Raw genomic sequence first — 27,257 nt, 5'->3', positions numbered from 1 at the left:
GATATCTAGTCTATCCTCCCTGCCATGGGCAGGGACACCTTCCACTAGACCGGGTTGCTCAGAGCCCCATCCAGCCTGGCCTTGAACACTGCCAGGGATGGGATGTCCACAATTTCTCTGGGTAGCTTGCTCCAGTGTCTCGCCACCCTCATTGTTAAGAATTTGTCTTATGTCTAACCTAAACCTACCCTTAATGTTCTCATATTAATCATATATTTAACTAATAAATATAATTATTTAGATAAAATGCCAGAAAGTGGTTTTGGCTAAGGGGAGGGGGATTTGTTACTGAAACTGCATTTTCATCTGTACAGTTTCATAAAATCCTTGTGCATATAGAAATTAATTTTCACAGTATTCTGTGATATTGTATATAGATAAGAATTCATGGGCTGGGATGAGAAGCAAATGTATGTTTTTATGCTCTGCCAGCACCCAGTGGGTATTGGTTTGTAGTACCTTACTAAATGTCCTGCAAAACTTGTGGACACAAATCGCTGCTCACATACTGTGTACCTGCCCACATAGACAAAGCAGTGTGGGAGAGGAATAAAAGATGGAAACAAATGGGCAGTAATGAGTTTAGACCTTATATTGCTTAGCATCCACCCTCGGCCATTGTGTCAGTAATCACTTTCACTGTTTTCAGTATTGAATAACTGAATATTGAAGTCTTTTGGGTGGGCAATTCCAATCCCACCTGCTGTTTCTCTTCTAGTTGCCAGCCATGTCAGCAGTAGTGGTTGTTCCTCTGCTTGGCTGGCAACTTGCTCATTTTGAGGGGAAGAAAGCCTTGGGTGCTCCACAGAGGAGGTTTGTGTTTCAACACACTAAATCTTTAAGGCATTCAAGATCGTTTCAGTAAATGTCATATTCAGATGCTGACAATACTGACATAAATCACATAAACAGAGTGGTGTGTGCTTGCCACAGTACATTATGGAAGCAATTTCAGGCTAACATGATTAGCAGGAGATACAAGATGATACCCTAATACATTCTTCTGAAAGTACCAGTTTTTGTCTGAGACCAAAAAATGTAAATTCTCCTCAGTTCCAAGACTGGGTGCCGATACCTTCCTGCTTGTCTGATTACACTTTCCCTTAGTAACTGCTGTTTCTTGTAAGACACAATGATGCCAAGACAAAGGTGATTGCACCAGCAGTACCAGGGCAGAAGTGATTAAAAAAACCCTGCAGCTGATCTTGGTACAGTCCTTATTTCAAATCCCAGAGCAGCCCTGCAGGATCCGGGTTGGTGGCACCTCTAAAACTTTGACCTTGTATACCTTATGCCGTGGGTGCTGAGTTGCATATAGGAGTGGCAGCTGTAATGCTTTTTAGCTAGTGGAGATACCAACAGGATTTTTTTTTTTTTTGGGGTTAAATTTGTGCTTGTATAATGTAACAGAGGTGTTAGAGGAAAATATGGTGCAGAGCAAGAGCAGCCTAGATTATTCATTGGCGACAATAAGAATATTGTTATACACTGCATAACAGAGGAAGAAGTCATTGCTTTGTAAAGGCCCTTGTGACTTATATACTGCTTTCCACGCTTGGGCTGAGCCCCATGTACCTGTCACCGCAAGTATAAGGTTAGCCAGCAAAATCCCCACAGAGAGCTTTTATGCGGGAGCACCAATGCCTGAGAATGCATACTGATAATGCCACATGAGGCAAAACATCTGCTTCATTCAGCTTCACCTCAAAAAAACTGCAAGCACATGGTTACACAATAGCCTCCCTGCTCAGCTCACCTAGAAAACCATAGGGCAGCTGGGTTGTCGGGATCTTCCAACTTTCTGCTGCACGCCACCTTTCATGCTCAGCCCAAGCTGGGCATCCCCATCTCAGTCAGCAGCTTCGGGGACAGCTAAGGAAACGCCACCAGCAACTGCTGCAGTGGTGCATTGCAGAGCCAGGCTTGGTGCTGGTGTGTTTGTGGTCTGTGTGTAGTGCAAGAGAGAAGCAAGACTCTGAAAGATCTTGGTGAGGCTGCTGAGTTCTGCTTGGCTAAAGCGAGGGCTGCCCCTGCTAGTATAGATCCGATAGACATCTAGGATCTGTTATTTAGTAAAAGTTCGCCTGCAGATTGCACCCACCTGCAAGGCAGACAGCAATTTGGTTTTCTCTTCACTCAGTTAATTCCTAGGAATTAAAAGCTTGTTCTTTAGCAAGACCTTGATGTGAGCACTGACATCTCTTGGATGCTTTTGAGTGAAGGCCACAGGCGTCTCTCCTGTATCTTTCACCTTGGAGAGCTCTCTGGTAGCTGTTGCTTCTGCTAGGAGAACTGATAAGACATACAGGTTTAACAGTCAGCTTCCCTCATAGAGTTTCTTTCCCTGTGAAAAAAGTCACTTTGAGACCTATTCTAAATCCTCCCCCTGCAACATTACTTCCAAACTCTGTTTAATTTCAGAGGTTAAGCAAACAGGCAGATTATTTTCTTCTCTGAAGTGCATGCTTCTAAGGCTGAAGGACTCCTTTCTACTCAAGTTGCGAAGAACACTTAATGATTTTATTTGACTAAGGCAAAATGAGAAAGGAAAATGATATTTAGAAAATTTCATTAGAAAAACGTTTGCTGCTTTGTTTCTGTAACAGCAAGGTTACTGGGTAATCTCTGCCTTAACTCATTGGGGATAGCTGATTGCATCAGGTGTGCTGATGGAGCCGATACTGATGGGCTTGAGCGTGCAAAGCATACACATTGCCCTCTGGAAGCCACAAGATGGTTCAGACCAGGAATGTGCAAAAACAGCTGCCCCAACAAGTGTATCCCAAGGTACAAAACAAAAACTAGGCAGGAGGCAGAACTGCTCAGAGCAGCAGCAGAGAGTCAAGGGCAACTAACCCTGCTAGAGCACCAATCCAACCCTGACAGCTGCTGAAGGCTGGGGAGCTCCTAGGAGAGGAGCCAGCTTAAGCAGTTGATCACTGCTCTGTGCGGAAGCTGTGGCACCGACCGATGCTGTGATGGTGTCCAGCACTTCAGCCCTTCGGGATGTCACCCTTTGTTGAGAAGGGATGGGGGTCCTGGATCTCCCCCAGAAGCTGGGTGGGAGGCAGGCAGCTGGTCTGCCCTCAGGTGGGGGAGGGCTTCACTGAGGGAAGGAGGAACTGCTGGCCGGAGCTCTCACACCTTGCATGGGCAGAGGATGTGCCCCTTCCCTACAGCAATGTGGCCGATTCAGATTCTGTCATGTGCCAATAAAAAAGGGGACACCGCCAATGTTTCATTAATGCACTGTGAGTTTGGTTTTACCTTAAGGAGTTTATAATTTATAAATATAAAGCTTTACTTTAGCATAAAGTTTATCAGATGTTTAACATCAAAAGTCAAGACTTCATTCGCTGCCTGAATTTGGCATAAATCTGATTGGTTTCTTTTGTAGAAAGCCAATTTAGGAATCAATTATATATTGTAATGGGCGTGAAAACAGCTCCTCTTTGGTCATTGTAGTAGATTACAGCTTGTAGTCTGACATCACTTAACTGTGTAGCAAATTGTCTGAAAATGAAAACTCCTATTAGGACACTTAAAAAAAACTCTTTCAAAATGACTACTTAACAGCCATTAAAGCATCTTCATAGAAATGTCACTACCCTCGTTACATCTGTACCTTTGGTTAGTTTCTTTCCCCCTTTCCAATTTTCTCCCAGCATCTTGCAGCTTGCCTATTATTTGGATGTATAATTAGAAATCCATTATTATGTTTTATGGAGATGTAAAGAGCAGGAAGAAAGCTGCGTAACTACTTTTTACATGCAGCATGCAAATTATCCACCTTGTGTATTTTGGCTCTGAATGTTCCGCAGATGTAGTTTCATTTCCCTTGGATCTCTGTTTACCCATTTTTATTGCTAGTCATCAAGTATAGCAGCAGAAAAAAATCAAAATAGGAGGGGGAAGGGACCTTCCCATAGAAGCAGCTTAACATGCCCCCATTACAGAGTGGTATCGACATTAATGTGCTTCACCTACACAGTTCTGTGCGTGGCCATTATTTATAATAGACAACCATGGAAATGGTAGGGGTAATCAACATTGCATGAGAAAATGGTCACTGCCAAAGCTGAGTAGTTGGGAAAAATACTTTGAAGGAATTAAATGTTTTATTCAGATACTATGTGGACTGAGAAAGGATGCAAGATGGGGCTTTGATCGTACCTCACGGCTTAGAAAGAGCAAATTCCTCTTTCCTCGGCCTGACTCTTCCAGCTGACATTTGTTCTGGTCTTGCCTAAGGATAATATCCCACTGTGTGATCCACTCGGGACCTGATCCAAAGGCAGTGTAAATCTTATGGACTTCATGGCCCTTTACATCTGGCCCGTATGTTTTTATGGATTAAAGATCTGACCTTTTATATGCTGTGAAACCCCATGGATGCATATAGCACAGTGCAGTTTATGGGTTGCACTCGTGCCGTGGCTTCTTCAGAATTGTCAGTCTACCAGAGAGAAAACAGGGTGGAGGTTAATCCCTTTTCCCTCTCACTCCCACCAGACAGAAACGTCCCAAGTCAAAAGGTTCCTCCAGTTTGTGACGAGAAAGGTCCAGTGAGGCTCCTAAAGCTGGCAAAACCCCTGGAGCTATGACCACCCCTTTCAGTGCGGCATTAAATGCTGAATGCCTTGAGAGAGCTGCAAGCTTTGCCATGCCTTTTGGAGGTCCTTGTTGGATCCCTGCTGGCGTTTCCCCAGGTGACAGGATGCCTCTTGCGTGGAGATAAGTTTCAGTGCAATGGCCTTAAAGCAAAGATTACTTACAGCTAGTGTTGGACATTGAGTCTGATGTAAGTTAAGTGTATGGAAATGGCTCTTGGACAGAGTATAAAAGCACTTTTTTTTTTTGGGGGGTGTGGCGTGTATGTGTGTATGAGGAGGGTGCCAGTGGCTGAGAAGGAGCTGGCTTCACAGGAGAGAAAGAGCCTCTTTAATGGACATCTGGCAGAGCTATGATATGGGAGTTACGAATGCACATAGTACATGGTGGTGTTTTGTGGTTTAGTGGCTCAGTGTAAATTTCTGAATATTAAATTTTAATTTACCTAGTAGGTACGCATTTTAAAAAATACTGTTTTTCCTGAATACTATTTTATCTAATTCCTTTAGTGACTGACTGGACAAAACCAGATACAACATCTCTACAGTATATAGATTTTCTCCCATTCTGAATTGCTGCTGGTTTTACTTAGCTTTTAATTTCATGTAACTGGCAAAATAATACATTGCCTAAGAGTGTCAGTCTCTTTTAGTCATGGTAAAAGTAAGAAAAAGATTCTGGTCAACCAGAGATCACCACTTGATAATAAAGTAGTATTTGATCAGTGTATTATATGCATATATATATACACCCACACATATGCATCCAGGTATTACACACATATATTGTATGTATTAGAACAAGGGAAGATAGTTTATTCTTTCTGATAAAAAAGCCAAAAAACTTTAATTTCTTCAGCTAATTTGATAACTATGCTATAGTTATGACTTAGGGAAGTCATAAAGCTATAAAGACTGGAACAAGTCAGATAAATATTGCAATTAAGAAGTTCTTATGGTGCTGGGATAGGACATGGGAAATAGCTCCTCTTCCTTTGCAGAGCTCATAATGTGACTACAGAGAAACAGTTTACTGCCTCACCACGAGCTGCAGTCATCTGGTAACACCTAGAGAGTGGGAATGCCACTGGGTGTCTATTTAGCTCTTGGTCTTTCTGACCATGTCCAAGTTTTCACTCGAGAATCCAAATAAGAGAACACTAATGCCTGGCACCCTGAGCTTGTCTGTCCATCCTTATGGCTGCTGCCCTCATGCTGTGTCCTGAGCCAAGTCCTTCTGTCCAGTAGCACCGGAGATGCTGCTCTCAGAGAAGAACAGCACTGCCTCCTTATCTGCCCTGAGGTGGCCACCAGCTCTCCAAGGGCTCCCTCCGTTCAACAGGCTTTTGGGACTTCCTGAACCTAATACGGCTACGCAACTTTTAGCTGGTGGTCAAAACTGGCCTATGGCTTTCTGGAATTGTAGATGAAACAGAAAGGAGAAAAGGTGGGGCGGGAGAGCAGGTCAGACCTCCTGTCTCTGCTGCTGTTAGCAATGCTGGAGAGGTATGATGAGTGACCGCTGCTTTGGGGTGGCAGCAGTCCTTCCTCAAAAATGAGTGATCCTTTATATCTTCACCTCCTCCTTGATGGCAGCGCGCTGGCTCTCCAGCAGCCTTATGTGCGTGAAAGAGGTGGTAATGCTATGGCCGGTTTGTTGCACCGAGAAGTTTCCTCACACAGGTGATGCGCTCACTGTGCCTAAGCCCAAGGTGTCCTGCTCACCAGGTGGAAGAGGGAGGCTTGGTCCCAGCTGGAGGTCTGCCACAGTTATTCCCAGGGATGACCAAAGAGCAACTAGGCTGTGTTTTTGCAAAGCTACATACATTTTCCATCTTAGACAAAGAGGTTTGCTATGATGTTTTAGCCTTGCTTGAAGGAGAGGCTGAGATCTGAAGGCATTGAGGTTGTTGCGTGCCTATCACCATGGCTGACAACAGCTGTATCTAAACCTGTGGCTGGGGACTTAGGTCAGCATTGGTGCAGTTCGGCCAGGTATGGACCAGAATGTCTCCAGCTCAATCCTGTCTCATTTATGGGTTGTGTCTTGCAGGTCCAACAGCTGTAGAAACTTTTTTTAATCGCTAGTTTAAGAAGATATATCTCTGGATACATCCAGGGGGTAGGTCTGCTGAGGAAGCAGGTGCCAGTTTTCCATAGTTACTTTTAAGAGCCAAATTGCACTTTAGTGCTGATTTTTAGTTTTAAGGCAATATTGAGAATTTTAAAACCCTTCTTTTTTTTATTTTTTTTTAATTTTTTTTATTTGATCCAGCTGGAGCTTGTACTTCCTCTTTAACTTTTTCTTTTATTATTTAAAATCCTTAATTATCTGAGACAAAATTGGTAAGGAAATCTGCAGAATCTAGGGATTCCACAGAGCTCTCTCTATAAACACTCAGGCTATTCACTGTTGCCAAATAGACATGTGCCAACTCTGAAACACCCACCCACTCCCTCCTTCTGCTGCAGCAAACTAATAAGTGCATTGATTACATTCATTTAAAGAAAAACACTGCTCTTTTAATCTTTACATTCCGCGTGCTTTAGATTTGTGATTACGAGAGATATCCTGTTTATCACACATCATGTGGTGAAAAAGCTACTTGACACACCTCAACGCATTAGATATTTTAAAAGAATATTTTATAGGGTACCAGCAAGTGGTAGTAGAAGATAATTAGCATTTCCTGCAAGCTGTTGTTGTACTATTCGCAAGATGAATGAGAGGTCTCTTAAATGTGATTTTTGTAAAGGTCCCTTAAATGCCTTCAATCCCCCCAAACAAAAATGTTCATATGCATCTCTTCCTTCTCGCTCCTCTCCCCGCTTTCCCCCCTCAACCCCCCCACCCCCCTTGCAAATATGGAAGAACTTTGTTATAAAGATATGAGACAACCACATGATGCCTATTCTGTTGCTCTATAGAAATTAATCGTTAAGAATGACAATTATATATTTATATATCGGTGCATGTATATAGACATATATAAAGGCAAATACGAAATCGTATGTTTGCGTGAATGTGCATTGATAAAATACTTAATACATACTTAAGCCAAGCCTGAAACCCACCTTTTTAAAGAGTTGAACAACTTTTTTGATTTCAAGACTGGCAGGAATATCCCAAGTTAGATGCAAAATCCTTTCCGAATGCCCCATGCAGGTGTATGTATGCATGTACATAGACAAGTTTGCTCCCTCCCAGCGGACCATTGTGGAAGTGACCCACCATAGCCCATGGCTATAGAGCAGGCCACCGGTGCTCCCCAGGGTCTGCCCCCAGCCAAGTGTCCCAGAGATGCTGGTGCAGGGAGGAGAGGTGGGCAAGCCCCCATGGGGCAGCTGGTGCTGGTTACCACCTCCGAGCAGCTAAGAAATGAGCAACAAACTCATGCCAAACCTGTGGAATACTTGGCTCAAAATCCGTCTCTGGGCCCGTCTGAATTTACAGCAGTGAATTTTGGATCACGGTGTTCATTGTGGGGAAGCTGCAGTGATGTTTTGGCCACGGTACTGCCCGTACCCCTCACGGCAGCTGGCAGTGCCAGTCCCGGTTTCCAAAGCTGCCGGGGCTCCCAATCGTGCAGAGAGGCTTCTACAGCCTCTTGAAATATGCCTCAAATCTAGTATCTGGGACCAGGTTCTTGAGGTATTTACTATTGAGTGAGTTCAGGTATCCAAGCAGGACCCCTGCCTGGGATATAACATTTTACTTGTCCTTGTTTAGGGCCGCTTTCCCACTCATGCCCCGTGGGAGCAGTCCCCCGCTCCCGCAGCAGCCCAGCCAGTCCCCGGCTGAGACCACGCTGAGGAACACAAGAGCCACAGGAGGTAAAATCGGCTGATGATGAATCCACAGCCTGTATTTACTTCTGAAGAGAAAGGCTGGCTTCACCCTCCCAGCCCAGCTCTCCCGGTTTCTTTGCAATGCAATGGTGATGCCATTATAGCATTGACATTTAAAGCATCAGTTGGTAATAGCTGCTGTAATCCAAAGCCAGCCGCGAGTTTTTAACGGGAATTTCAGAGAGGAGCCAGGAAGTGCTGGACAGAGCGGCTCTGTGGAAACACAGCTTGCTGCCCAAACTTGTTCTCAGGAACGACATGTAGTGCAGTCTGCATGCCAAATCCAGTGGGACTGGGGAAACAGCACAGGGCTGTGGGCTGAGTAAGAGGAGATAAGAGGGAGGCCCTTCTGCAAGTGTTATACATGAATACAAATTAATAACAGAAAAGATGCTCTGCAAATCAGTGAGAAAAGTAACTATGCAGCTGCCAGTGGGCCTTAAATACTTGATTCTGGAGGCTCTGAGGGAGGCTCCGGGGGAGGGTGCTGCAGGTAAGGCAGAGTGTGAAGGGAGGCACCCCGGAGGTACTGTCTGCTGCTTGCTCTGGCATTAAACTGACAGATTTGGGGTGGGGGATGGGAAGGGTGTTGATTTGTTAAATGAGGGAAAATACCCAGAACCTAAGTAGTGAACCAGTATCCTGACTCAGTCCCCTCTCTTGAAATTACACACTTCTGAAGAGGTTCGATGGCAGGACGCCAGGCACGTTTGCTAACCAGCAGCGTCCCACAGCAGTGCTGGTAACAGTGTTTGGCATGATAAGGCCGTGCTTATTTTCCCAGTCTCAGTATTTCACATCCCTGAAGCTCCCAACCAGACCTTCAGCCTGGTAGTGCCCCCTGAGAGGTCACCAAGGGATTAAATCATTGGGAACAATACAGAGGGACGTTGGCTGTAGGTTCCCTGGCACCCATCTCTGCAGCACGTCTGCACCCAAGCACCATCTTGTTCTGGCTCTGACAGTACAGCTTGGCTTTTCTTCACAAAAAGGAGAGAGTACCTGCAGATAGTGGAGAAATCTATTGGGTTCTGACTTGTCTTTGCTACTGAACTTCAGAACTTGGGATTCTGAACTCAATACTGTGTGCTATGGTGACAGTATAGAGGCTTGTGCATCTGTAAAACCAGTCACCATAACCCAAATAACTTGCGGGTGTGAGGTGGTGTGAGTTCTTACAACTCAGCCTGCTCATTCCTGGCCTGGAGCGCAACCTGTAGGATTAAAATTTGTTTGAGGTCGGAAGTCCTGTTTCCATACCATACAACTGCTATGGCTGAAGTCAGATTGATGTTTCCTCGGTTTCTCATTGATTGTGCCAGTGCCTGCTTGTATTTCTCACTATAACCATAGATCCTCAGTCACGGATTCCTTTTGGTAGTTACCTTTAATGCAAGTATTGATTATAGGCCAAAGCCACAAATACTTCTAAAAAAATGTATCTTTTTCCCCTTTGTTCTGTTGGCCTATACATTACTAATGTAGACTGAATCTTTCAGTTAAACCCAGCTAAAGATAGTTATTAGAATAAAAGTGTTTGGTTTGGTTTTTTTTTTCATTCCGTGTATGTGCAGTCTCTATAGCTTTTCTAGTAGACTTTTAAAGGCGGCATTGACTAAGAATTCTTCCTAATATTTTGACTGCTAACTAGGTTTTTTCCCCTTAGAATAGCTTTTCTAATGGAACAATTCAGAAAAAGCACTATCATCATATCATAATGTACTGTGACAAGAGCTGTTCAGCTTTACATTTTGGCATTTAATGTATTCTCAGCTCTTCACTGTGTCTGGCAAGGGTAACTTCAAGCAGCTGATGTTACAAAGCAGTTGAAAAAAATTTTTGTAGTAAGAGATTTAGGACAAATTGTAGCCAGTCTTCTCCTGCTGTTTTTCAAATGTTTTTAACGTGTGTGTTTCTGTCTGGCATCTTCCAGCAGAAGCAGAAGACACCAGCTGAAGACTCCTATGATTCACATCTGCAAAGTTTCCACGGACTTTCCAAGATGTAGTAGAGATTGCCTCTGGCCTTGGAAAGAAGGGAGCGACTAGCTCACACAGAAACCCAAAATATACAGAAATCAAGGCTCACAGTAGAGGGATTTTGGTTGTAAAACTTAGTTTGCTTCCAGAAACTTAATTGTGTTTCTGTCCAAATATGAACTACTTTGTTATGGGCTCGGATATATGTCACAAATAAAGAACTTGTAAAGCTAAAGAATCCCCTGAATTTTCAACTGCTGATGAGATGCTCTCTGTAGGGCTCAGTAGAAATTGTAAAAGCATTTATCTGAGTCTGAAGACCTTGGAAATAATTGAAAATATAAATTTGTGCTGTAGAAGCTTGTTCCTTTTGCCACATTTTTGTTGCCGTTCCTGTTGAGACTTTCCGCTGCAGTGATCCTTACAGGGAGGACTCCCAGAAGGCCTGAAACCTTTCAGATCATATTGCTTATACTTTTTCTTTACTTGACAGAACAATGTGCAATAGCTGACCTTGCCCAGGGCAATATCATTAAAGCTAAACAAGATGACACTCGTACTGTGTCTTGGTCAGGAGCTGTCTAAAGCACTTTCTGAGTTCTTGTGGAACAAGAGGAAAAATTCTGGGCAATTGAAATACATGTGGTGATCACCAAATAACGTTTCTTATTTTAACATGAATTTATGCATCTATTAATACGCATGTTTGAAATGAAAAGAATTTGAGTGTTTCACAGCTCAGAAACTCATCTTCAAATTTTTATTTAGCTTACAGGAGATGACGTTCAGACTTGGATATTTTGAAGAACCTTTGTTCAAGGATCTACTAACATGCTCTGGTCTAACATCTGTGCTTGTCAGGTGCTCAGCGGAGGTCCGTCAGGATGTTTTATCCCTCATGTCAGATATTGGAGAATAGACGGAGCCTCACTGGTGTTAGCTACCAACTAGCAACTGCACTTCAGTCAAGGTGAATGGGGAGACGGTTAAGGGCTGGCAAAGGCCAGTGGGGAAGGGGAGTGCACAACAATCTTTTGGATTGAACATGAGAAGACAAAGATGAATTTTTGACAGACAGTAAACCTGGTCTTCCTTTTTTCCCTTTACTCAGGAAGGAACTCGGCACGCTTTATGTACAGGTGCCATTCACACAGCTTTTGTGTCCACATGCCTAGCTGGGGAAATATTTTAAAGCCATCTTCTTTTCACCTTCTTCTCCCCAGCGCCCCTGAGTCCCTGCTTCAGGGGCTTATGCAAGTACCGCCTCTGTCATGGTGCTTGTGCCATCCAGTGATCTAGTGAATTGTAACTGTCGATTTAAGGAGTGAGATGGTGCAACACGTGAATGAAACCATGCAGACAGCATGGGCAGTACCCCATTCTGGGCAGGGTTTTCCTTGGTGGAGCTCTTTTACTTTGGTTCTCCTTCGTGCTTGCACAGGATGGATAGCACTGAGGAGGACGAATCACCTCATGAGCAGGATTATTCTCCTTTCTGGATCACCTTTTCTCATGATGTAGTGTCTGTTGTGTATTTTTTCCCGTACACGAGAGCATTACTAGGCTGGAGTGCCATTGACAGCACACCTCCCGCCCTGGAGATTGTAGTCAACACAGATGGCTCTTTGTTGCTAAGTGTACGTGAGTGCTAAATTGAATGTGCACTCTTGTCTAATATTTAACAAAGCACATTGAGTTAATGACTAATGTTTCATTATTGCAGGAAGCTTTTAGTACCGAAAGGTTAAGTGGTTCATTTGAATATTGCCCGAGTATCTTTGCCCTGTCAGCGTTTTTTTTCTTCCCCTAAAGTTAATTTGCTATTGTTGTGATCATGTCTGACAAGTGGTGGGTAAAAGCAAAGACAAGTTATGGGGGTCTGTTTCCATGACATAATTTTGCTGTTATTTAGCAAGTTGGATTTTACTTAGCTGAGCATCTAACCTGCGTGGACCTTTATTCAGGGATAAAAAGCCAGTTTTGAGCATACGCCATCTTCTGCTGGGAATTATTTGCATCAGAGGCAAAGGACTTGCAGGGGAAGTGATAGATAAGTGGACAAAGTTAATGGAGCTAGAAGAGGCTACCAGAAGAGACTTGCTATGCATTCACACAGGTAGAGGAGTGGGCTTAGGAATTACTGTTCAATATAAAATTTCAGTGGCTAAGTACCAGTAAAGCACCATGGAAACAAGTTTCTGCTACAGTGACATTAATGATATAAAGTGCTTGTGATGTGGTCATAAAATTGGAAAAAAGACAAAAAAGCTTCTACATTATTTTGGTTATGCTGAACCCTCAATGAGTTTTTTCAACAAAAAGCAGATTTCTAGTTCACCACGTCTTTTCTCTGTTTAGTTTGTTGAGAAGGGGAACACGCATGCACATTCCAGTATGGGAGCAGTTTGTGAAGTTGGCTTCTGAACCTTGCAGGAACAGCATGGCTGTTGCAAATAATTAGCCTTTTTTTTTCCCCTCTAGTCACTGTAGTGACTTTGCCACCCTATGGCAGTGTGTAATGCTAGACGTTCACCTGTGCCTTTGTAGCACTGGCGTTTTTAGCTTAACTGCTTCTCAGGTCTCTGTGTGCTCCAGTTGTCTTTTGAATAGATTTGGATACTTTTTATTCTGAATCTTCAATTCAAAATATTTTTTGCATTTGATTAATGAGAACCCCTTATAGCTTCACCTCTCTGGAAAAGAGATTTAGCTTAGTACAGCAATGCTATTGCTGAGAAAAAAGCAATTGAGAGGCTTTGCATTCAAGGTAGAGGGCGTGGGATATTTTTTTTTTTAACTAGTTCATTATTACAGTTTCTATATAAAATCTTTAAATTGGTCAAGGGGCAAGCTTCTTTTTTCTAAATCATCTAAATGATTTTTTCTAAATTTTTCTAAAGCCATCTAAATTAAGGTGATTGTTTAAGTAAGACTTGCTTGCAACTGAATCTGAAATGCTGATATATTCAGGTACCTGCTGGTTATATGTTATTGTTTAATATGTAAGATAGAAATGAAGCTTCTTTGCAGCTTTCAATTTCAACAAATCTGATCTTCCTTACACATTGGTAGGGAGAATATCCAGGAGCTAGACGGAGAACAACTATGTCTGTGCACTAGTATGGGGGATCTACATTAACCGTCATCAATTAATTTGACATACTTAGTCTTAGCACCAGCATGTTTAAAGTTCTTCTAAAGATACTTCTGTGGGCCTTCGGGTAGCCCATTAGGTGTCCTTGCGATGAAGTGATGCTACTGTCCAGAAACGTGTTTCTGCAGTGTTAGAGTTAATGGAGAACTATTTACTAAACTCCTTCTTCCCCCAGAAACAAATACGATTTTCTATTTGTTTAATTTATAGTCTGAAGCTGGAAATGTTCCCTCAAATGGTTCTCAATAGCTCCCTACGTATCTTTTAAGCACAGTAAGTGGCTTCAAAATCCGCTTCGCATTTTTCATGTTTCAGGAGCCCAGGGAATTTTGCGGTGAAAAATGTTCTCTTCAATTGCTCAAAGTATTTGAAAGGATTACTCTCTACAGGGAAAATCAGACTGCTCTTATGCCAAAGACCTTCCCTTCTCAGGTCCAGATCTTTCTTTCCCTTAAGGCAATGTCTCCATGACCATTGTCAAAGTACTGTAATAACATACTGCTTTGCTGTGTAAGTGCTTTGCTAAATCAGAGTTCTCTATGCATCTCAGCGCTGAGATCCTGTAAAAGAATCAGCCTCTTATTATGAGTTTAGACCAAAAATAGGCATGAGGAAGTGTCTTTGTAAATGTGCTGTAATTAATCCAAAGGCATTATTCTCTAAGACCTATTGAACAAGATCTTATGGGATTGACTTCATCTCACTCCTTGTTCAGTATCATCTGGGGTTTTTTGGTAATAATTTTTCCTGCCTTGTTACATCAGTAGATCCCTGATTCTGGTGGCATCTTGTCACCTCTGACATCAAGAAGCAAAGCAATGATTTAGCAAACCTCCTCAGAGTGGGGTATTTTGCAGTGGGCTAGGCTGCCAGGCAAAGCACGTGAACACAAATCGAACTGAGCACCATGGCGAGTGCATACCTTGAACCAAGACACTGTGTGCTATTTAAACAACTAGGAGCTAACGTTCCTTCACACCCTCAGGACAGCTTCAGGAGAGACACCAAGGAAGGGGTGACCAAAAGGTACACCCACAGTGGAGTACACGCCTCTGCCCCAGTGATGTAAAACCAAATGCTCATTTCAACAGACACCTCACATTTCAATAGACTGCCACAACAGACAGATAACTCTGGAGATTGTGGCTCAGGGATGCAGCGGCACTTGCACCAGGGCAGCAGGTGTTCCTGGATGCAGGCAATGAGGGGTGAGAAAGTTTATTTTATCGTGCCGGTTGCTCCCTGTACTATGTGGGGCCAGATGATGCTGCGCTGAAGCAGCGCTGGAGTCTGTTTACACCACGGATCTGAAAACATTCACCCATTGGCACTTTTCCGTACAAGTTGACAGGGGAGGAATTGCTAAATTTGTGTCAAAAGCCAACACTTTCATGCCTCTGCAGGTTTTTGCAATGCTCAACTCCACGTACCCTGCAGAAAAAAAGTGTCTGTGTTGTGTCTCATCCTCTGAAACAGGTTTCCTCAGGCTTTTTAGTCTTTTCATGTCTTTTAAACTGTGAAGAGCCCAAAAGATTGAAGGACACCTCAGAAGCCACTAAGGCTTCTCTTGCGTGAAAGGAGACTCTCTGAGCCTTGCAATGTGATCCACGCCTTCACCTTGCACTCACAAAACAGGGAATTTTGCAGTGCTAAGTAGCTATGTATAGTTACCTACTATAGTGGGTTTCCATAAGTTTACCTCTCTGGGATCTGAATCAATGTAATGCTCTTCCCAGAGCCTTTCTGGTTTGAAAGTGCCCTGCTTATGGCTTGTTGTAGATGTTTTCTGCCATCCTGGGGTGTATCTGAAGTTTGCTAGACAGCTTTTAATTTTGGCTGTTTCCACACCTAGGAGGTTGATATACTAAACTCAAAATTTTGAAAAGAAAATTAAAAGGACTAATGAGCCAGTGCATTTTTTGGCCGAATAACTATGACAGCGGAGGTTTCTAATGAAGAGTGTGAAAGGTGAGAACACCCGGGACAGACACAGTTTGTTTAAGCCAGGGTAGAGACAGGTATCATAGAATCACAGAATGGTTTGGGTTGGAAGTGACCTTAAAGATCATCTAGGCCCAACCCCCCTGCCATGGGCAGGGACACCTTCTAGACCAGGTTGCTCAGAGCCCCATCCAGCCTGGCCTTGGACACTGCCAGGGATGGGGCATCCGCAGCTTCTCCCGGCAACCTGTGCCAGTGTCTAGTCACTCCAAGACAGACAAAATGTGCTCATCAGGAGACCCTTCAGCTTATATGTAACCAACAAAGAAAATCAGGGAAAATGTCCTAATGTGAGTTGTTACTGGGGAAAAAGAGGTCTAAAGACAATATGGGAAACATACCTTCCATGGTAGCCTGGGGTGGATTTTGGCTTCTCCAGTGCTAAAATTGTGTGGCCTCAACAGCTCCAGGTTCACTCATGTTTTCTTTCTTGGCTTCAGTTACTGCAGAGATGCAATAGCCATTATATGTGGTGGGCACTGTGCATTTTCAAGGTATTAAAACTGTCCTGTAAGAATGGCTGCCCCACTTTGGTTTTGCTCTGGCATGTGTTGGGTACATAAGGTTTTAATGCTGTGACTACAGAAGTCTTGTCCTTACTTATGCAGAAGCTCATAGGAGCTGCCAGCATCTCCACCACGCTCTCTAAAACAAACACAGCACTAGCTGCCTGGCAGCATCTCACAAAGCCAAGGGGCTTGCATGTCGTGGACCCCCATCTCCCAGAGAGTCAGGATGACACATTGGCTGGCTAAAACTACGCGCTTACAGCAGGTCAAGCCTCAGCCATATTCTGAAGAACTAGAAGCATTTTGGTCATTGATTGGCTGTACAGACCTAACCCCCAAACTTATCCGAAGTAAATACAGCAAGCTACCTTAAACTGCTAACCTGAAAGTAAAGACAGCATCCTTCCCTTTTATGCGCATCAGGGCGCTACCAATTGTTTTTGCAAGAAAGGAACTGGAAAAGGTCAGTGGCGCAGTGAAGCTGCCGTGTCAGTTGTTGCAAGGCTGGCTAACACTCCTTTGCCTGCTGCTTTCACCATTGCAGTCATGCTTGATTTTCCACAGGCATATGTCTAGCAGTACCCTGCTGAGTTTTGTCTCTTACCATATGCTTCTCCCCTTCAAGCACAGCGTTTCCTATAGGAGCTGTATCTCGTGCCTATTTCTAATTACGCTGTTTCAGTGGCTTTTTCTGGTAGCAGGTGATGGCCTGGGCTGCTGTGGGCAAAGGTGCTGCCCGGCGCACATGCGGCAGGGCTGGTGGTGCTGGCTGCTGCTGGCTATCGCCATCGCTGCTCTGCAGCCAGGCGAGCATCCTGCTCACTCGGTCGCTTCAGCAGATGTGCATGATTAATGGATTATTTACCTTGTGCTGCCTGATTATTATTTTTTCTGCCTCTAACCTTTTCACTTTTACAAATTTATTTTGACTTTGAAATTCTGGGGATTCCACTTATAACCTTTATGTTTATTGGTGAAGTAGCTATTATTAGACTGTTTTCTCCCCTCTTTCTAATTCTGGAGTTTAATTATATTTTTCCTTCTGCCTTTTGGTACAGGTGCAGTAATTAAATGGCATTAAGTCTGTTTCACGATCATTAAGGAGGCTCATTATTGTCCTTTCTGTATACCTTTGAAGTTGTAAATAAGTCACCTTTCTAATGAATCTGCCTGGTGAAACTTTGACATATCACTGAGGTAGTGCCGCCAGGGTTGTATGAAGAAAGGTCCTGGGTTAGGTATCGCCCCCGGCCCTTTCCAGCAACCAGCACAGAGGGGTTGGAGTGAAAAGAGGGCTGCGGCATTTTGAGAGTGCCGCAGAGGGCTTGCAGGCGGGATGAGCCAAGGGGAGGGGGGAAGGCAAGGAGGGGAGCAGCAGGACAAAGATTGCATTTGGCTCTGAGGAGCATCACTCTCCAAGCCCCAGGGGCCTGTGTGGGTGTCTCCAGCCAGAAAGGCAGTCCTAAGAGCTGAGTGGGCACTGGGGGGTAGGTGCGTAATCTTATTTTTCTTCTGCCTTTGCTTTTCTTTCACCCAGGCTTTTGTTCCTTTCCCCATTCTGCCAGGCCCCTCCAGCCTTATCTCTGCATTTTTTGTGCCATTTTTATAATGTATCTGCTAAGGCACATTGTACTGATTCCTTCCTTAGTTCTCCTTTGGAGCGTTTCTCCCTCTCCCTGCCTTTTTGATTGCTCGCGCAGGCTGACCAGGCACAGGCATTCCTGGCTCTCTTGCTCTGTTGTAGCCGTTCTCCTGCATTCTCCCTGTAAAAGCCAATCTGAATTGTGCTGAACCTTAAATAATAAATATTAACTACGTCAAACACTGAAATTATTCAGGTACAAGTTTGTTTTTAAACTCAGGCTTGTGATCTCAGGCCACTTGGATGAGACCCCTGACATTTTCTGTGGGTGTGGGTTTATTTCAGTGTTTCTAAAGTACTGTTAATCGGAGAATGTAATGTGACCTTTTTTAAAACCGTTTAAGGGGTGAAACACTAGATGTTATATTGATGCAGTGTGCATAATTTCAGAAAGGGTGAATTAATCAGCTTTATGTGATGGGTGTGCGGGAATGGAGCTTGCATGTATACAGCCCATACACTTTAAAATAATGTGATGTGAGATAGCAAACACAATAGAAGTGTCCCAGAGGCAAACGAGGGTAAGGAACAGGGAGGAAGAAGGGCTTCTTGGCAGCATAACTCTGCAGTGTTAGTGCTCTTTCCAGGGCTAGCTAAGTGTGGAAATTTATTCTCCATGATTACACTAGAAGAAAAATATACCCATCTTTTAGAAGGCATATACACAGGTTTTAAAATTTTCCTGTAAAGAAGCACATCGAGCAACAGGTGCAGACCTGAATAAAAGTTGCCTCCGTGTGGTACACACTCTTTATGCCCGGAGAGGTAAAGCTGCCAGTCTTTTTTCAGACTGTGTGGATTTGTTCGGTGACCTTCACTGGTACCATCAGAACAAGAAGAAACGTGTTGCTGCCAAGGCCAGGATGGGTAATTCAATGGAGCAAACGGGTTAAGTGCAAGAACAGTTGTCTGGGGGCATCACCAAATAGGCTGAATGCTGCAAGCTAACCTTTGGGTTTTTTATACTGTTGTTATTGTTCTGCTGTAGGGCACATGGGACTCTGAAGTCTGTACCAGTCTGTGGTGCATCTCTGTCGTATGCTCTAAGGGCAGCATATGTATTGTATGGGTCTCCCCTTGGGTGCCCTGCCTCCCACCTGCTGTTGGACTTGGATGAAAGAACTCCACTGGAAAAGGCCGAGCGAAGGACTGCCTTGTGAACAGCACATTTTGCTGCCCAGCTGATGACATGGTACAGTTGCCTCCGACTTACATGCCCACCACAGTGCTGGAGCTGGCTCTGCAGCACCAGGGACCCACAGTGGGCGAAGTTACACTGCCCGGGTGTCGGGGCTTAACCCCGGCCGGCAACCCAGCCCCACGCAGCCGCTCACCCACCGCCCCTCACCCAGAGGGATGGGGAGGAGAATTGGAAAGGAACGTAAGACTCGGGGGTTGAGATAAGAACAATTTAACAGGTAAAGCAAAAGCCCCGCACGCAAGCAAAGCAAAACAAGAATGAATGAGACTCACTCACTGCTTCCCACGGGCAGGCAGGTGTTCGGCCATCGCCAGGGAAGCCGGGCTCCATCACACATAACAGTTACTCGGGCAGACAAACACCGTAATGCCAAATGTCCCCGTCTTCCTTCTTCTTCCCCCAGCTTATATACTCTGCATGGCGTCCCATGGTATGGAATATCCCTTTGGCTAGTTCGGGTCACCTGTCCTGGCTGTGTCCCCTCCCAATGTCCTGTGCCCCCCAGCAGGGGGGAAACTAAAAAGTCCCTGACTTAGGATAAACATCACCCAGCAACAACTGAAAACATCAATGTGCTATCAGCATTGTTCTCACACCAAATCCAAACCACAGCACTGCACCAACTTCTAAGAAGAAAATTAACTCCATCCCAGCTGAAACCAGGACACCAGGACTGACACGTTTATGGGCACTGCCTGCTTTTGTGACAGAGCAGTTATTCAGCAAGAGCACGGTTTTAGCACTGCCACCGTCACTTCACTGGTAGAGCATGACAGCATTCAAAGAGAAATGAGGTCCTCTTACTTCAGGTAGTTTTCTTCCCCTTAAATGTTACAAAGAACAGGAAAAAAAGCTCTTTGCATGCCAGAGCATTCCCAGTGCTCTGACAGCAGGAGGGCAGTTGTACAAAGCAACAACAGGTAATGATGCATAAAATGAGCATATCAAAGTTGCTGTTTTTTTAAATGATTTCCATTGCTGGGACTACCTGAACAAGACATTTTATAAGTTTTCTGTGATGGATCTGACTCTACACTGCAGGGAACACAAAACACTTAGGTGTCATGTTGTACCAGAACTGAAGTATTTAGATAAGACATGATGAAAAACCAGGGATAGCATGTATATTTACTTCTGCCTCCCTCAGCTTACCTCCACTGGAGATGGAGATCAGCCTGAATGGGCTGAGAACCCTACAGCCCACAAAATTTGTTGCCCAAAACTGGCAAAAACTTCACCCTCAAAATATTAGGCTAAAGAGAAAAAAAATAAAAAAGGTTGCTTTCTTTTGGAAAATGTATGAAACAAACTACTCAAACAGACTGGGTAGCTTTAGCATTCTAATGTTATGTTGCTGGCATGAAAGAAATGAGAAATTTCAGATGAAGTTGTCACCTCTGTTACCAAATGTTACTGGCTATTCTGTCACCCTGCTGCCAGGGTCTCAGGCTGATTTCAGAGGGTCTTGGACATAAGAAACGAGGAGCCCAGCTCCTTCTGCATGTTTGCCAAATATCCATTGTGCTCTGGTGGGGAGGGTCCTTGGTTTAAGGTTTTGGAGATGAGGAAGAATGAAAATGAATTTGAAGGTACCTCACAAATATTATCTCTGTGAAAAGAGTTCAGCAATTAAGCACTGTCAGTCTTCACCCCATTCCTCTCAGCCCAAATCTCGCTACCAGAGAATAAAATAAAGCAAAACTTACAGCAGGTTCAGCTCCATTTCCTTCAGCTCAGAAGACAAGGATGTTTCCAGGATTCACAATTTTTGATTCAAGAGATCTTGTCTAAAAGTTTTATTATGCACGAAATCAGTACCTGCTACTTATTGTATGTCCACATGCAGCAGGGCTGCCCCTTGGCTCCCTCAGACTTCTGCAGATAGAACTGGACGGAATTTGGCAGGACTGCTTACGAATCCTTTCAGACTCAGTATTAAAACAGTAAGTTGACTTTATAGCCATTGTTCCCTAGTAAAAGCATTAAAGGCAACATTTCACCATAGAGACTTCATTAAGATAGTGGGTGTATGAAAAAGTTTCAACACAAAAAGCTGTCAAGCCAAGAGACCTTGAATTCTTGTGTTAGAGCACAGCTTTGCTCTTTATTTAATGTGACATTGTTTAATAAAGTCAAGAACTGTAGAGGAAAGAAGCTGGGTTAATTAGCATTGTTAATATACAGCTGTGGGCTGGCTTCAGGGGCGGCGGGTTGGCCGATGTAGATAAGGTGCAGCTGTGGCTGGTTCTGTTAAGGGGTTGGGAGCCAGTGAAGGGAGGGCAGCTGGGGAAGAAGCAAGAGAAGAAAGAGAGGGCCCTGGATGAGGTGAGATGAGGAGAAGGCAGCAGAGGGACTGTATGAAGAGTATGCTGGTATGAGATGGTAAAAAGATCTTGTTGCAGCTTGATAGTTTGGAGAGTGCTGCAACAAGGAACCTCTGTTTATTTCTGGTTTGTCGTGTCCCGTTCCCCACACCCCCCACCCCACCCCCACCCCCACCCCCGTGCTGCAGCAATTCAGCCAGGGAAGACACCTGGAGAACAAGGTGCAGCCAAGCAAGGAAGCAAGCGAGCAAGCTGGCCAGGGACAGTGGGAGCAGGTGGGTACAGCACAGACTGGCAGCCTGAGAGCAGGAGCAGCGGGGCTTACCCCAGTGGAGCAAGAGGGGGCTGGGTGGAGGGGGCTTTGCAGTTAAGGAAGCCACTGGAGTCTGTTCTGAAGCCTAACTTGAAGTGAAAACCTGACCTAATAAGATGCAAGGTGAGGGATTTGCTTGCAAACTTTTGAAACTTTCTCTCTACCAAACTCATGAGCTGCTTCTATTTTAAAATTGTTCTAGCTCGTGATTTCCTGAACCTCAGCTTTTGCATTCAGAGCCCTTTTGGTGCTTTTCAGGGTATTCGCTTTGAAAAAAAGCTCTGGCAGACCTTCTTTTTGGCTGCTTTTGAATCCTGGCATGGCATGGCTTCAGTCAAGAAAGTCTCTCCATTTTTTCCTTCTGCAGAGGAAAGTTACCAGCACAAGTGATGATTTGTACAAAACATTACACACACTTGTAAGTGACCTGATATCAGGCAAACAGGGAAACCGAAGTGCAGAGTATCAAAGTATCAATAATTAATAGCAGCTTAACAAAAGACTTCCTCTGTCCTCGGGATTGAGATTTCTTTAGTTTGTAGTTTTTTGGTTTGACCATCGCGTTTCTGTGGCCATTCAGCACTACAGAATGAGCAACTGCTGTCAGAAATACTCCTGGCACACTGACTGGAGTATCTAAGGGGCATGTACTGAGTGGCTGCTATCCAGAACAAGAGCTTTCAGGAAGCTTTTGAAGGAGGATCACTAAACCTGCTTGACAAATCAGCATGTCACAATAGGCCACAGAGATGCTTTGAAATATGATGAGTTAAAACCTAAAGATGGATCAAACAAGTACAGACACAAAACCCTTCTTTCCACTTTACAAATATAAATCCCCAGTGCATAACATTTTTTAAGAAAGCGGACAGAAATCCACCCTGTGCTCCTCCCTGCTCATCTTCTACTGCTTGTGGTTCAAGTAGAAAAAAACGTACTTTTGTCAAACTCTGGCAGCTTTCTGGCATGACACCGCAGAGTAACCTTGTATGTTACAGGGACTAAAGGGATTGAACTGTCTTTGCATGCAGCCTGTGACTTTCAACCAGGTACAAAGAACTCACATTTTATTTGAATATACTGCTCCAGGTCAAAGAAGTACCAAGCAGACACTCATGAAGCTGTTATCAGTAGCTTGTTATTTTCTAGATTTCCCTGTTTAGTCAGTCCTCCTGTAATATCTGGAAAAAAAACCCAAACAATTCCTTCAAGTTAGATGCACCTTTTAGCCATTTATGCACCACAGACTCTTGTGGATGCTTATGCAATACATTCCTGTGGCAAAGAGCTGACAAGAAGATATCTGGACCCTTCCCAATCTGGTTTCAAGCTTGTCAGCATTGGTCTAAAATAAGACAACTAACCTGACACAGGCTGAAACCTGCTTTGAGTTGGGCTTGGACAACACTGCCTCTGGAGAACACAGCGAGCCTAAATTTTTCCAGGATTTTAAGATTTTGCGATGGTCAGGTCCCACTCAGTGCGAGTACCATGTCGACAAGGCAGTATCTTCAGGGGGTTATTGGCAATTACAGGCAACGGTAATGTTGTTCATGACTGTTATTGGATTTTTAGGTGCTATTATTATCAGCCTCGTTACCTACTGAAAACCTGCTGTGTGTTCAGCCATCAGCTTTCTGTTGGCAACCTCGGCCTCTTTGACCCTATGTTGTCTTGCAGCTACGGTTGTTGCAGTGAACTGGACCTCTGGGGCACATTTCTGCCAAAACTCAGCTATGCTCTATTGATTATTTGTCTTGGAAGGAGTGCCATCTGGATGATTAGTGTGGACCATTTTCTAAACACTGTCTAGAGGCAACACTAGCTGAAATCCCACCGTGCCAAAGTCACAGCTGCTTTCTCTTTTAATGCTTTCTGCATTGCCTTTCCTCCGCCGACTGGATGGATGGTTGGGGAAATGTAAACCAGGGTTCTCCAGGGTGTATTTCCTGCTGGCTGAGCTAACAAAGTGATGCTTGTTGCAAATTTTTCATTCCTTTCAGCATCATGCTGCACTCCAACCTTTGCATCCCAAACACCCTCTGGAAGAGCATTCTGAGCACCCACCATGTCCACTGCCTTTGCTTCAGCCAAAGGAACAAACTTGACCTGATGGGGCTGTAGAAACCTTGCCAAGTTAATGTAGACCAGAACTTCAAGAGCTCTTCACTATAGTTCCCACTTTGCTTGTTGGATTTTTACCCTACCAGCTCCCCAGCTACGCAGCACACAACCTTTGGCATCCAGTAGATCCCTGGACCATTGTTAGCGCCTGTGCTGCCTGGATGAAGGCTTACCCTCTCGTCTACTATCCGAGCACCAAGATGCTTTAAATGGCTGAGCTTAGGCATAAGACAGCCAGGATTCTCCCCAAAGTGCCTGAACGAGGAAAAATAATACAACCTATGCTTCTGATGAGAGCCACTCAGCCATCCAAGCAGCGGTTTCAGAGAAGTAGCTGAAAATCAGGGCAGAACCAGCCAAACTGCACAAACGCTTCTGCATCTTTCCTTCTGATCACCCCCTGAGTTTTTAATGCACAAACCAAACTGGAAAATGAACACGTTCCCATTTGTTATTTGGTTTTGAGACATCAAATGAAACAATAGTGCAATACTGTCACAACCACACTCACAATTAAACCCAGGCTGACTGAATGGCACATGCCTACTGCTCAGTAGCCTTTATAGTATTATTTCTTTATATAAACATACTTTCAGCTAAAGAATGCAGCAACAAAACAACAGGTGAAAATATTGTTTGCACAAACTTCAAACAAGCAGCAAGTCCTGATGATTAAACAGCATATGCAAAGAACCAAGTTATTTTTAGCACAAGAGCAGTAAAATACTGAGGTGACAGATTAGTTCATACTAAAATTAAACTACACTTTCAGTGAGGTCTGCCCATTTCATAAGTTTGCCAGGATAAGCATCACATCCACAAGCTACATGTGAGAGAAAAAAAATAATAGAGGGATGTAGCAGGCAAAGGACATACCACCCCTTCATGATGCACAGGCCCATGCCAATACATAAACCTAGCAGTGACCACTTCTCCCCTGCCCAATTGCTGCCACATTCTCCTTGAATTCCTTCCAGTGATGGTTTTCCAGGGCCGAAAGACATTAAATCTCATTACCCAAAGGCAACTGCTTGCCTGCGCTTTCTAGCCAGCATCCTCAGTACGTTTTGGTCATGTACAGCATTTCCCCTATATCATGAGCAGGGAAGATTCAGGGAGAAGAGATCCAAAGACATGTAGAGGGGGGCTGGAGACCAGCTGAATTAGGTCACACTTGCATGTCCTAAACACACATTCCTCCCTTTTCCGCACTGGTCCTTTGCATTCCTCCCTTGCTGCCTGCCCCTGGAGATAACAGGTTTCCTTGGTTTATCGCAGCCTCCTTACTGCCCTCCCTTTCCTGGTGTTTTCTCATCAGCGGGTCCTATAGTGCCACTGTGGTAGCCCTGGCCTTTGCTGCTGGAAGTGGGAAGAGGAGGACACCTAGCCCTGTGGCCCTGCAGCTTGCTCCGAGCCAGGGCCATGACTCCTGAGCAAGGAGGATGATGAGGAACGCTGGCTCCCTGCTGTAGAGTATATAAGCCCCATGCTTATTTTTACATTGCAGGGATATAACAATCCTCCTTTCCTGGGGACACGGGCTAGGCTCTGGCAGTAACTTTGCTTTTGTCCTCCTAAGGTTGAATTAGGGATCTCTAGTAATAAAAATAAACACCATCCAACCTTGGTAACACTCGCATCTTTTCTCTAAATTTTTGGTTTTACTAGAGTGCCCCAGTGGAGAAGCTGCAGATTAAGCTCACTTTCTACATGGTCCCTGAGGCCTCTGCAAACAGCATCCACTTTCACTGCTCTCAACTACCAGCCTACGCTCCCAGCTCAAGCCTGGTCCCGCTTCCAGGTCTTCTCCTTGAAACGTTTTAGTACTTCTGTTCGCATTGCTCCAGGATGTCCACACACCTGTCACTGCCCAGACCTGCCATGTAACTTCCAGCTTTCATCAGGAAAGGGATTGCTTTAGCTGCAGAGGCAGATCACGATCTTCCAAATCTGTAATGGCAGTAGCTGCTTTGACCCAAATCTGTAAAAAACATGATTCAATCAAGGAAGAGGTAAAAACAAAGCAAAAACTTCTTCCCCAAAGTAAAATTCACTGGTTTAAGAACTCCTGTTTATCTCCATTAACACTGCACTTTCTTATTTCAGTCTTTTCATCTGATCAGCTCTGTCAGTCACCCAGATGAATCCTCTATTTACTGCTGAAGACTTTTTCTCCTTCACTTGCCCATTCACATCCCAGTTTATATATCTAGGAATGAACGACAAACATAATTAAAAGGTTTTTTTATTAAAAATCAACATATTTATACATTTGTACATTCCACATACTGCTGTATATGTTCACCAATATAACCATTAAGTCAGAAAGCATTAACGGTACAGATTTCCATCTGAACAGATTTACTGCAGGGGAACTCCAGTTTTATAATCAATCAGACATTACAGAATGCCATTAACTTCTTTTCCCTTTAAAAGTAGCAGCATAATTAATTATCAGTGTTCACAAGGCATAAGCCCTAAAGTGTTGTACAGCAAAAGAAAAATTAATTAGTAAATATAGGCAATAGGAGGAGAGCTCACAATGAAAACGTTATTAGTTGCTGCCTATCATAAACAGTAGGATGTTAATAAAACAGCTGTGCTGAATGGAGACTGCAGCAAATTGGGAAGACTAATAAAATAAAGAAGTTATTTCTTGATACAACTGTATTTTTTTTAATGCCATTCAGGATAGGAGTCCTACAACAAACAGACCTCGTTATAAAGATTCAGCAGAGTGAGGATAATGCTTCTGTGTTCAAACATGTGATCAAGGTCTTGGAAAACACCACATACTCCACTGTTATCACCACATTTCCGCAGCTGACATTATCAGGGGTTTCATGTGGTGACATTTCACAAAGTGACATTTTATTGAACAGATGCACTTGAGTCCACCTAGAACTCGAAAGATTTACATACATGTTAATTAAGTGGTAGAAGAGTGACGTTAATCAGGCAACAAAGGTTGGAAATGTTTTGGAGATGGGAACCGAGAGAGAAGCTCTCATTGTAACCTGGCCTCCCACGCACACCTGAGCCACCCCAGTACGGGCTGCCTGAAGAAGTCAGTCTGCAAGCACTGCGCTGTGCTCTGTGTAACAAAAACCAAGGGCTTGTTTTCTCCAGGCTTTGACAATAGTGTTTTTGTAATGCTATCAGTGTGATAACTTATCCTTTTAAATCACAGAAATGAAGATCTAACTGAATTCATTCTCATAAATGTACAGTCGTTAATCTTATTTTGAGCAGAGTTCCAGTCCCGGCAATTTTTTCTCATTAGTATTTTTCTTCTTTTTGACTTAGAGAGGGGTAAAACTGCATATGATGACATACATATGTCACAGGAAATCTTCACGTGAGGAAGTGTGGAGATATAAAAGAGCAGAAAAGGGTTTAACAGGTGCTTTTTATATGTATCAGCAACTGTAATGGAGTCAGAGCTGCAATATTTTTGTAATTAGAAGATACGTGTTAAGCAAATATGCCTCTCTCTGCAAAAGTATTTGTGTGAAACTAATCTCATTTATTATGTCCTGAGTCACAGTCAC

The 27,257-nt window shown here is 43.9% G+C and overlaps 1 protein-coding gene across 1 annotated transcript; it reads left to right on the top strand.

The window, feature by feature from the left end:
• Positions 1-21,459: 21,459 nt before the first annotated feature.
• Positions 21,460-25,819, top strand: GPR45 (G protein-coupled receptor 45). The gene is given in 3 exon segments (XM_056329803.1): positions 21,460-23,349; positions 23,352-23,564; positions 23,567-25,819. Coding segments are annotated over 3 exon segments (627 nt in total). The 5' UTR covers positions 21,460-23,126; the 3' UTR covers positions 23,758-25,819.
• Positions 25,820-27,257: the final 1,438 nt, after the last annotated feature.

This window comes from Falco biarmicus, chromosome 2 (assembly GCF_023638135.1).
Source record: "Falco biarmicus isolate bFalBia1 chromosome 2, bFalBia1.pri, whole genome shotgun sequence".
Classification (NCBI taxonomy): Eukaryota; Metazoa; Chordata; class Aves; order Falconiformes; family Falconidae; genus Falco; species Falco biarmicus.
The sequence above is the reverse complement of the archived record's forward strand: the minus strand, read 5'-3'. Positions and strand labels throughout refer to the sequence as shown.